Source organism: Varanus komodoensis, unplaced genomic scaffold (genome assembly GCF_004798865.1).
Source record: "Varanus komodoensis strain SLA01 unplaced genomic scaffold, ASM479886v1 scaffold27, whole genome shotgun sequence".
NCBI lineage: Eukaryota > Metazoa > Chordata > Lepidosauria > Squamata > Varanidae > Varanus > Varanus komodoensis.
The window spans coordinates 8,591,407-8,603,214 of record NW_025335701.1 but is presented as its reverse complement, the minus strand read 5'-3'; the positions used below and the strand labels follow the sequence as shown (position 1 = coordinate 8,603,214).

The 11,808-nt window shown below is 51.4% G+C and overlaps 1 protein-coding gene across 1 annotated transcript in view; it reads left to right on the top strand.

Annotated features, from left to right (window-relative positions):
* Window positions 1–9,483, top strand: part of LOC123025322 (F-box/LRR-repeat protein 8-like) — a 13,036-nt gene extending 3,553 nt beyond the window's left edge. The window contains exons 2-3 of the mRNA XM_044433910.1: window positions 4,519–4,747; window positions 8,508–9,483. Coding sequence (XP_044289845.1) covers window positions 4,584–4,747; window positions 8,508–9,483 — 1,140 coding nt within the window. The 5' untranslated portion in view covers window positions 4,519–4,583. The remainder of the gene's footprint in view (window positions 1–4,518; window positions 4,748–8,507) is intronic.
* Window positions 9,484–11,808: the final 2,325 nt, after the last annotated feature.

The window sequence follows — 11,808 nt, the reverse complement described above, 5'->3', positions numbered from 1 at the left end:
GGGGGGGGGGGAAGGGGGGGGGGGAGGGGGGGGGGGGGGGGGGGGGGATACACGCGCTGGCCTGGGCACGGAGAGGCTGCCCTGAGCCCAGAAACCAGCCATGGCCCAGGGCTGCAGATCCCCAGCGCCGGTACACAGGACAAGAACCCGCTTGCACTGCCTTCGAATTTTCCTCATTTTTTCCTAGTGCTGAGTGTCTTGGACTTCAAGCGCCAACAGTGCCGATTCCTTTTCAGTTCCACTTTTAGCACAGCAACGAATGAAAAAGCCAAAGGGCCAAAACGCTCTGCAAGGCCTGTGACTTCCACTGCTTGACTGATGATTTATTAGATGTATATCCCACCTTTTTTTCCTTCTAAGGAACTCAGAGCAGCTTATACCGCTCTCCTCCTCCTGCTCTCCATCTGATTCCCACAACAACAACCCTGCGAGGTAGGCTGGGCTGGGAGTCTGTGGCTGGCTCCAAGTCGCCCAGTGGGCTCCGTGGCTGAGCGGGGACCTGGACCCGGCTCGCCCGAGGCCCAGTCCCGCGCTCTTAACCACTGCACCGCACTGCCTCTCTGCACGTGCAGAGGGGCGAGCCAGCCTTCCGCTCGCGAGCTGCTCCTGCTTTTTGGTCGCCGTCTACACGGGGAGACATTTTCCTCCCCCACCCCCTCACCCCGGATCCGCTGAGCCCTCCGGGGGTGAAGGAGTTAACCCCTTCGGCGCAGGGCGGGCTGCCGCCGAGGCGTCTGCCGCGCGCTGCTAATTGCGCGCAGGTGCTGCCCGGCCAGCGCCACGTGCCGCACGCGCAGAAAAGGCGCCGAGACGGCGCTGCTCACGATGCCTGTTTGCGCCGGGCCGGCGCTGCGCTCTGCCCGTGCTTCTGCCCGGCTCGCGTCGAAGAGGAAGGGAGCCCTTGGAGCGCCCAGGTACGCCTTGCGCTTCCTCGCCTTCTGGCTGGGTGGGTTGCCAACGGCTGGTGGGGGAGCTGCTCCTGTGCCGCTTGCTGGCGGAGGCGGATCTGCAAGGTGCTCGGCTGGGCTGGCAGCAGGAGCAGCTCCACGAAGTGCTCCTGCCGGCGCTCCGATCCAGTCCGTTTTGCTTTGCGCTTTTCCGCGCAGCACGCGACTTTGGCGCGTCTCTGTATCCCTTACACGCCCGCTTCTGCGTCCCTCCGGAGTTGCCATCTGATTGTGCTGGGGCTGCTCCTGTGTCCCCAGTAGAGGCTGATGATAATGGCCCTCGGGGCTGGTCTTGCCTTCACCCCCTCCCTGGCATGCTTCCTTGTCCATGTGGTGGATGCTGGGAGTTGGAGTTCCTGCACTTTTAGAGGGCGCTAGGTGAGGGAAAGGAGCCACGTGGTGGCCGCTGCAGGGCCTGGTATTGGGTGTCGGGCGAGGTTAAGACGTTATTATTTAATTAACGGTGACTGTGTCTTTTCTGTCTGCTTTCTCCTCTGTCCCCTTCCTGTTCTTTTGTTCTGCATGGCTTTTTCCAAAGCTTCTCTTCCTTGAATGCGGAATTTGTATTTCTGCCCTTTGTTAGGCTCGTAGGCAGAAGTTTGGGGCTTGTTTGGCCTTTGGTTTGTGGGGTCTGCCTAGCATACGAAGCCTAGCCCTGTAGTCCTGATTTGCAAAAGATCTGAGTGCAGTGGGTGGCTGGATTACAGATTTCCAGGTGGTCTGCCCTAGCTTGGCAAGGGTTTTTGACCTCCAGTCGTTTAGCAATGGCAGGGGGTGGAGCACTGGTCACTCTGCCCCAAATTAGGTCACCGAAATGACACACGTGTGTTTGGGGAAAGCAATTAGGAGTCTGCAGGTGAAAAAGCTTTTCAGCATTTAATTTTGTTATGCAGAACAAATTTCTGGGCTGAGACCCACCCAGCGGAGGAGGACCTGGACCTTAATTCTGGCCCCAAGTTGCTCTTTTTCATTTGGATCTGGCTGTGGACATTCGTAGCAGTACTTCCACAACCACACGCACACCTTGGCTCTTTTCCTTTTGCAAGAAGCCGGGATGGGCTATGTGAGCTTCCATTTTTGCCCACGAAGATCAATGAGCTTCATGTCTGAATGTAATCACGAACCCTCTTCCCGAGAGTTGTGATCTGCCATGCCAGCCGTTACACCCAGAGCCCCGCCCCACCGCACGCCCTCTTTGGACCCATAAGCCCATCTGGGAGCTTGAGAATCTGCTGCGGGCACCATCACAAAATGGCAGGGGATGGGGCAGGGAAGATGCAAGGCTAGAAAGGAGTTGGCTGGGGATGGAAAACGAATAGTGAGGCTGTAGACAGCCTTGTCTGCAGGCAAAGGGGAAAGATCTTTGGAGACAGAAGATGGAGCGTCTGGTTTGCAGCAAGTTCAGGAGGAGGTAGGAGACCCTGGTGCCTGAATACTTTCCCAGGCCTGTTTTGAAGAAGGCCAGGAGTAGACATCTTTGTGGGCACCCTGTTGGGGAGCCCTCCCACAGCAGTAGAGGCCTCCCAGGTTGTAGTAGAAAACAAAGTGGATCTTTTAAGCCTAAACTAAGTCCAGCCATATAAAACAGGGACAGAAGTTATATGGTGCCCATATGAACGGCGCATTGTTCAGTTTTAACTGGGTGCTGAACAGGTGGCAATGCTGGTGTGAGACGGATCTCGCTTGGAAGAGCATTCCAAGAAGGGGGTCGCCCACCACCAAGAAAGCCCCCTCCCTTGCTCCCTTGGAGACCCTCTGGCATTGATTACTGCGCATGTTTAGGCTCGGTGTGGCCCTCCTCACGAGTGCATCTGCTCTGGCCTTTGCATGTATGCAAGTCTCACCTGGTCTGTCCTTTTCCTGAGTGCCACCAGGTATCCTTTTTGGCTCCTTGTCTTATTTCGGGCATTCAACTCCTTTCAGCCAGAGGACCAAATGCAATTTTAGAGATGTTTTGGAGACTCGGGAAGCCCTTTCCCCTGGGATGGTGGGCCAAGAACCTGGCAAAGCTCAGCTTAAAGCTCCCCCTTCCAGTCACAGCCTTTAGAGGTACCTCAGCCTTCCAGAATGAGGCTAAAACCAGGGAAAAGGCTGGAAAACATCAACCCAACCCCTGGCTGCTGGGGAAAAGGGCGGGCCTAGATGCCGGCAAAGCTACCTGAAGGGCCTGGCTGTGCTTCAGGTGTGTCTGCCTTGGCTTGCGGGTGTGGAGTTTGGCACCCAGTCTAGCCAGTGGCCTGTCCTTGCTTCCCCTTGCTGTATCCCCTCTCCCCCTTGCAGCCGGAAGGTCTAGAAAAGAGCACTCGGTGCATGGAGCTTCAGTTCAAAATGTTGCAGGGGTTCTGCCTCCCCATCACTTATTTATTAATAAGCATTTGTATGCTGCCCAGCTGTCCCGCAGCACCCCTGGGTGGCTCACAACCATGAGATAAAAACACAATAAAAGTCATAGCAAATGAAAACAGCAATAAAATACAGCAATACATACAAAGTTAAGGTCTATGGCAGCTAGTTATTAAAATGTTCTTTAAAAGGAAGGTCTTTGCCTGGTGCCAAAAAGGGAGGCAGGAAGGTGCCAGGTGAGTCTCTTGGGGAGAGCGTTCCAGATATGGGGAGCAGCTGCAGAAAAGGCCCTGCTCCTCGCGGCCATCCCTCTCCCCTCCTTATTCATTTATTTAAAACTTTCATAGACTGTGCCGTTACTGGGGTCTTAGGATGGGTTGCATCCCTTAAGGGGTGGCTCACACAGGAGGGGCCCTGCGTGGATCTCAAAGGCCAGGTAGGCACACAGGGGCATGGGGGCTCCCCGGGATAACCGGGGCCTGGGCTGTTTGGGGCTTTCTATGTCAACGCAAGCACCTTGAATTGGGCCTGGGCCACAGCGGGTGACCAATGCAGATCTCTCAGTATGGATGTTCTGTGGGACTGTCTTCAAGGGCAGCCCCACAGTATGTATGTATGTATGTATGTATGTATGTATGTATGTATGTATTTAGGAGACTTCTATGCCGCCCCATTCGCCAAAGCCTCGGGGCAGCTCACAAACATAAATAAACTTCAATAGAATAATATAAATTAACAATATAAATTAAGTCGCCCTGGCCAAAGAATAAAATGAATAAATACTATTAACAATTAAAATAACATTTGAATAAAAGGGTCTTCGCCTGGCACTGAAAAACAAATAACAACGGCGCCAGGCGGACCTCTCTGGGGAGCGCATTCCATAGATTGGGCGCCACCGCAGAGAAAGCCCTCCTCCGAGTACTCACCCTCCTAATGTCCTTCACGGAGGGCTCCCGGAGAAGGGCCTCCCGCTGATCTCAAGGGGCGGGCGGGCATATATGAACATAAGCGCTCCTTCAGGTAGCCAGGACCCAAGCTGTATTCTATTTGATCACTTGATGAAGAGGCCTGGCCAGGAGCCCCCTTGTGCAGTAAACTCACAAAGTCTCCTTGTCCCTCAGGACTGCTCCTGGCGCACGGCCACTTTGCCCCTGCTGTGTCGGACCCTGCAGACAGTTGTGTAAGCACCGCCTTTGGAATGTAACTCTTGCCATGTGTTTTGCAGGCCGATGACCTTTCATCTGGTGGCACATCGTGCGAGGAGACCGTCGCCAAGAGCGGCTCTGCAGGATGGACAACCCAACCAGGGGTGTTTGGAATTACATCCCCACAGAAATCTTGTCCCATATATTTTCCTTCCTGTCTGTGAGAGACAGGCAAGTGGTCTCCCTTGTGTGCAGGGCCTGGGCTGAGGCGGCTTCTGCCGGTGCTGTCTGGAATTTTACTGAGATCAGGTAAGGAGAGGCAGTTTCCATGGCTGCCTCCCTGTGGAGTCAAACAGAAACTGGCAAATTGCTAATTGCACCTGCCTGCTTTATGATGCGCATTTACTTCTGTGTCTGCATCTCATTCCTGGGGCAGCTTTCTTTGTCCCCTCTTGACTTCCCACCACTTCTGATTGTTATAGTGTTAAGATTTTTAAAAAGTAAAAGCAGGAGGCTGGTAGGTTGCAAAGCAAAGTACTGCCCCCTTGTGCCATCTCTGTTTGGGTTTGAAGGGGTGGTTTTGGGGCACAGATGCCACCTTCGTCTTGCAGTTAAGTTCGTGGGCAAGTTTCTTTTCCTTTAGCCTTTCCAGTCTTCCTTCTGGGGGAGGAGTAGTTGGTGATTCACCTGGCCCACCATGGCAGCTCTTTGATTACTGGACGGGCCACTGAAGCCGGCCGTCTGTCAAAGTGCCTGCAGCATTCTTGCAAAATTTCAAATGCATCTACCGACCTGACAGAGCTGGGAATCCCTGGCTTGTGCTATGCCTGGAATAACCTCTCCTGGGATCCACTAAGCAGGTTCTCTCTGTCTAGTCTCCCCTTCAGATGCAGTTTTGGTGTGAAGATCCCCACTCTAGGATTGTTCTGGCCTGGGTTTGGCCAGACCTCTCAGCTCAGAGAGTTCCCTGCTGTGCCCAAATCTGAGGAATTCATATTAGTTTAAACTCCAGCTTGCAGAAGACAAGCCTAGACACTGAACCCTGGTTTGACTCTCCTTTAAGCCATAACCTAATTAACCAGAGTTCCTCTAAGTTTTGGCACAACAAAGAATAATGGTCGGCTTAAAAGTGGGAGGGTTTTCCGGTTAGACAGGCGACCGAATGGCCGGCTTAAAAGTAGGAGGGAGTTCTGGCTTTCTGCTTCTTGTGTGTGCAGTTCTAAAATATATTTAGACTTGTGTCTACAGAGCTACTTTTTCTTTGCCAGCTGGATTTTCACATCGCGAGAAGCCATGGTAATGTCATATGGTCTGTCATGTTATCTAGACTCGTGGCACTTCTGTGTAGTGCCTTCGGCTTCCCCCAACCATGGAGGAAATCAGTCTGTCCAGAGGCTTCTATGCTTCGGCACAGTTTCCCTGGTCCTCTGGACCCAGGATTGCTGCTTTACCTTTGTTAGTGTGGAAACAAAGGTGGTGTGCCAGAATCTATGGCCTTGAATTTACAGGGTGTGACCATTTATCTGTTTGCTTATTTAAAACATTTAAGCAGAAAATAGTGTGGCCTGGGGAATGCTGGAATTTGTAAGACATTTTTCTTTCTAAACGAGTTTAGGATTGCCCGTATGCTTCAGTCTTGCTTTCTGCCGCCTGCGCCAGGGCAGAAAAACACAGTTGTGTTTCACACGCCTCTGCAAATCTACTCTGAACGGGGACTTAAAAGTGACTGCAGGGTGACAGCCATGCAAGCCCGCCCTTTGGTGCTGGTTTTCCGGTCAGACAGGCAACTGAAACGAGGAAACTCTTTCACACATCTGAGTACTTGAGACTCATTCATGGGGGGACTGAAAGAGTTAGTTCCAGGTATCCCGAATTTAGCACATCCTTTCCCTCTGAAAATAATAAAAAGGGATTTTTAGAAAACTTCTGTCTTACTTTTACGTCCTGCCTCTTTAAGCCCTGAAGGCCTGGAGGAATGTTGTCCATGGGGTTGTGATGGGTCGGACATGACTTTGCAATTAGCAACGGCATGTCTGAGGCAGTTTGCAGAGCTATTTTTCCCATCTCGGTCTTCTCGTTCCAGCAGCCCTCTGAGGCCAAGCTAGGATGAGTGTAAGTCACTGTGCCCACGTCACCCAGTGAGTTTCATGGCTGGGTGGAGACTCGAACGCAGCTCTCCCAAGTCCCAGTGCAAAACCTTGACTGCTGCGTGACTCTCCTGCACCTGAAAGTCGCCACCTGGTGCATCACATGTGCCTCATGATAAAGCACGTAGGAATCGTGATTGCTGAGCAGAGTTCTGCCCTGCGCAAATCTACTGCCTTCCTGCTTGCAGGGTTGGGAAAGAGCTGAGGTACTGTGTGGGTATGAAACATGATGTCACAAAGAATTCTACTCGCCTAAGTGAAGGCCTCCTTTGACCTTGCGCTCTTCGCTCTTGGCGTGACACAAAGGACTTCTCAAGCTCCTGAATGCAATTCCGGATGGTCGGGTCCCAGTCCACTTTGGGACCCCTGTGGGCAGAAGGATACGCAGCTACAGGCCCTGGCCAGCTTCCCAGCCTGCACTGCGATCCCGTCTCTGCCCTTTCAAAATGTATTTTTAAAGTTCGATTATTGATCCCATGGAGGGTGGCCTCTTGTCTAGCTGGGCATTTTGTATTATTGAACGGCTTTGGATGCTTTCAGGTCTGTCTTATGTTGAGGAAAGATTAAGGATGGCTGCTGCCTTGGCTTTGGAGGGAATCCTTTCCTTGCTACATCCATCTACCTCCCCTGGGCAGTCCATGCCTGCCGTTTTGCTAGTTATGAGAGCCAGTGCAGGATGGCGGTTTGTTTTGGGCTGGGACTCAGGAAGTGTGGGCTCTGGATTCTGACTAGCCAGGGAATTCATTGGGGAAATCCTGAGCCGGTTGCTGGCTCTCAGCCAAACCCGCTTCAGTGGGTTATTGCAAAAAATAAAAGCGATGATGTGCAGAAGAAAGTGGGATATTAATAAACAGCTATGCCAACGTTAATATAGCCGTGGGACCTTTTGTGGTGTAGCTGGACTGCTCAGACTTCAGCTTATGGAGCAGAGAAGGCAGAGGGGGAAAAGAGACCAGCCCTGGCAGGGGCAATTTTAGTTTTGTTTGTCTGTTGCTCCAATTTGTGTGCTGCTACAATAGCCCATATCTGGGCTCTCTGCAGCTTGCAGCAATTAAAACATTCCAAAAGCAGATGTAAAATTAACATTCAACATATTAACAACAAAATCAAAATTTTAAAAAAATACACCAGAAAGAAAATATTACATACATGCATTAAAATAAGCAACTTAAATTCAAGCAGCCCAAAATAGTAGTAGTACTAATAAGACTATATAATTATAGGACTAGTTAAAGTCAGCCACTAAAATCAGTTATTAGAATAGCCAGAGAAGAGGGATGTCTGCCTGGTGCCGAAATGATACCAGTAATGGTGCCAGGCACACCTTTCTGGGGAGCCTATTCCAAAGTGGGGTACAACCACCGGGAAGGCCCTTCTTCCAGCCAACGTCCCCCTCACCTCCCTAAGGGATGGCAGCTCGAGAAGGACCTTGAGGAGATAAAGGCCTGGAAATGTAATGGCTGTAGAGCATGGCGTCCAAGCTTGGATTTGTTGGCAGAGGTGGGAACCTCAGGCCTGCGGGGCTTCTCTGGGCCTTTGATGTCCCCCAGGTGGCCACGGCCCATTCTGTAGCCCTTTCCCCCAATGCCGGCAGTTTGGCGGGACCCTGGCTTTGGTGCCATTCTTTCCTCCACTGCAGAAGGTTGGGTGGCCCCTCTAAGGCTGAGGCATAAAGGCATGAAGCTGAAAGAGGATGGGTATAGGATGTGGCTCCTCAAGAGCTTCTCAAAAGCGGGATTTAGCTCAGCATCTCTGTTCTGCATGAATGACAGATGCTCAGTGCATCGTCGTTTCTGCTTCGAGAATGAATGAACAATGAGTTGCGGCATGTGGAGAGCATGCTCAAAACTTGAATGGGCTGGAATTTGAGGAGTGTCTTAGCCACCACTTTTTCTCCTGTCGCCCTTTCCGTCCTTTTCCAGTTGCGACTTCGATGATAAGGACAACCACAATGCCATGTTGCTGAACTTGCAGCCGTTCTTGAGCTACATCAAATACCTGAAGATCATCTTCGATCATACACTGGAGTTTAACCGGGGGTTTGTCACCACCGTCCTGGACATGGTGGCTTGGAAGAACTCCAAGCTGCAGGCGCTGAGTATCGTGTGCCACGGGAAAAGCCCTTTCTTCTGCTCGGGCCAGGATATCCTACAGAGCATCCTGGGCCTCTGCCAGTGCTCCAACAAAATCGACCTCCGGTATATCGACTTGCAGCAGATGCCGTTCACGCTGGACAGCAGAATCATCACCATGATTGCCCGCAGCTGCCCCAACCTGCACACCCTGCTGATCAACAACCACGCGCCCGGCATCATCATCCTGCGGGCCGAGACGATCGTCGAGGTTCTGAGGGTCTGTCCAAAGCTCTCGACTTTAGGGATCTATTACGCAAGCCTCTCCAAGGACATGTTCCAGGAGCTGGGGAAGCCCAGCAGAGAACCCTTCAAGTCCCTGCGCCTCTTCTATGAAGGCCTGGACAACGATATCCCCGAAGAACTCTGGGTCCGGCTGAGCGAGAGGCACCCCCAGTTGCGGGTGGAGCTGGAATTTGCTCCGACGGTCTCTACCAGAAAGATGCCCCACATTCTACAGCCCAGCATCCCCATCTCCACCCTGCGGTTTAATACCTTTACGCACACGGCGGACCTGGTGCGGCTGGTGACCAGCCACTACCACCGCACCTTAGAGAAGCTGGTCCTTTACACGGCCCCGTCCGCGGACCTCAATTTCTCCCTGGTCGAGATGGCCGCGAAGTGCGTGCACCTGAAGGAGGTCCACTGCAGCTGCGTGGTTAGCCAGGCTGTGATTGACGCCTTCCTCCTGCACTGCCCTCGCTTGAAAAGGTACGCACTCTCCACAGTGTTGTTCTTCTGTGAGTTTCCAGTGACCATGTCTTGACCGCCAGGCATGGGCGCCTGCCGCTATTTTGGAGCGCCAGCATGAAATGTTCCGTGGAACCAGTGGCCTTCAGCTCCGCTACTGCTTCTTCCTCCTTGCGGAGCATAAGGGAGTGAAATCGATCTACACGTTTAGCCATTTACTACTGGAGTAAATACTACTCTTCAGGGCTAAATTCTAGATTCAGATTCCCAGATCTTGAGGGCTCAACCATATTACTCTAAAATTAGTATCTGTCTTTTCTCTGGATACTGGTTATTTTAAAACAGTTTATATGCTGCAGATGTTAATATTCTCTAGCTTTTATATGGTTATATGGGAGATCATGGTAAATTATCACAATAAAGATTTGCATATTTTAAATTACAGTTTTGCTGATTATGGGAGCGAGAAGCCTATGGTGCACCCCCATAACTTATTTTGTTGTCACATTTTGGGGGACGTGCTGAACGTTAGTTCCTCTAATCATCCACTTGTCTTTTAAGTTCTCCTTTCAGGGTTTTTGCAATAGGTTAATACTGTATTATTGTAATTTTACATTCTGTAAGCCATCCTGAGGACTTGTCGGAAAGATGGGATATAAATGTTTGTAATAAATAGGGCAAAATAGTTCTAAGGATGATTCCGTATTCCCGATTTGGTCCATTGGGATTTGATAGAAGTTGGCAAAAGTTGGGAAAAAGATGCCCTTTTTCTTTAGTTACTTGGAAAATTGGGCAGGTTATTTAAAGTCATTTTATCCCATGCAGTCAAAAAGACTCCCAATTTGACTTCTAACCAGTTAAACAAGGAGGACTCTGACTGCAAGTTCATCATCTAAAAAGTCATGACATTCAAAGAAATCGGGGTAAGAAAGAAGGAAAAACATGAAGCACTCTTGGTGGAATAGCCCTGTTGCTTCTCGTATCTCCAGTTACTTCACTTTTTGATTCTTGATGTAAATACCTGCCCTGTCGTAATCCTTCCAGTTTCGGGTTTTGGGCATAACCTGTGCAAAAATTGTACCTGCCTGTTGTTCTTCCCAGGATTTGCAGGTAGGGGTATCCTAAGGTCACTGCTGGTATGGTGAGTGAGGAGGCCCTGACCTTCAGGGGTTTCTGTCTCAGGATAGTCAAATTCACATGCCACCTGGTGGATCTGCACCTGGAGATTCATGTCATCTCTGCGAGAGTACCCCCACCTCCAATGGCATAACCACAGGCAGAAATAACACAGGTGCTGCTCTCATAGGTGGTAATATGGGGGAAAGGAGCCCTGTTGGATTTTCTGCTGTAAGGCTCTGGGTGACACAGAGGTGCTCCCCTTGTTTGGGATCTCAGGTCCAGGTACCAGATCTGCCCCTGGGGTCCCAAGAAGTCGCACCAGCCCTATTTTTTTCAACTCGCCACCAGGCATTGGGTAATCTCTAAACTTTGGTCAGCTTTTTCCCATGCTAAAAAGTCGAGATGCCTCTCGGAGGGGTCTGAGCTTCAGTTTGCTGCATCCCCGCGTTTTAGCCACACAGGCTGTGCACCACTGAAGAGCAGCCCCCGAGCTTCTCTGGCTCTGAATTTCCCCCCTTGGGCTTGGCAGGATTCAGCAGCCCTGCTCTGCGCGACTTCACTTGGTAGGATACTGATGAGTTGAGGCAAGCAGGCTGAACGTGGGTCCTCAAAAGGCCAGTGATGTTGTCTGAACCCAGCTGCCCTGACAAACCATGGATTGTTGATCATGAACAAGCCCTGAAGAGAATCCATACTTTGTGGTCTGGTTGTGAACCATGGGTTGTCCACCATAGTTTGTTTTCTCAGCTGGATTCAGCAACATGATAGCCATCTTTCAATAATTACCATGTGTGGAGGGTGATGCTTGAACTTCTGTTGTTTCCAAGCAGAAAGGGTGAGCTCTGTGTGGCATCAGCTGGTCTGATAGATGCGGGGCGGGTTTGTTAGGTTCTCTTCCCCACCCCCTCGGAGCTCCTCTCTTGAGGAAGCCTCGTTCTGCAGCAAGCTGGCTTTAGAAGGCTGTTGCGGTCACCACCTACTCAGTGTTCTTGGGGCCTGCTGGGGCCCAGGGGTGGGCAGAGGGTGCCCTCGCCAGTCAGCTGCTGCCCTTGACTGCCAAGGGGTGCTGCACCCATCTCTGGGTTTTGGGCTTCCCCGGGCAGCTGGCTGGCCGCTCTGAAGGCTGGTTTAGATGGACCTTGGTCTGCTCTAGCAAGAACATCTGGTCTGGTCAGCAGGTGGCACATGTTCAGCTCTGCTGCTGGCCCTTGCTACTCGAAGGGATTGTATCTCCTGCAGTGCTCCTTTTCATGGCTTAAACCATGAAACGGCTTGGGTCCTG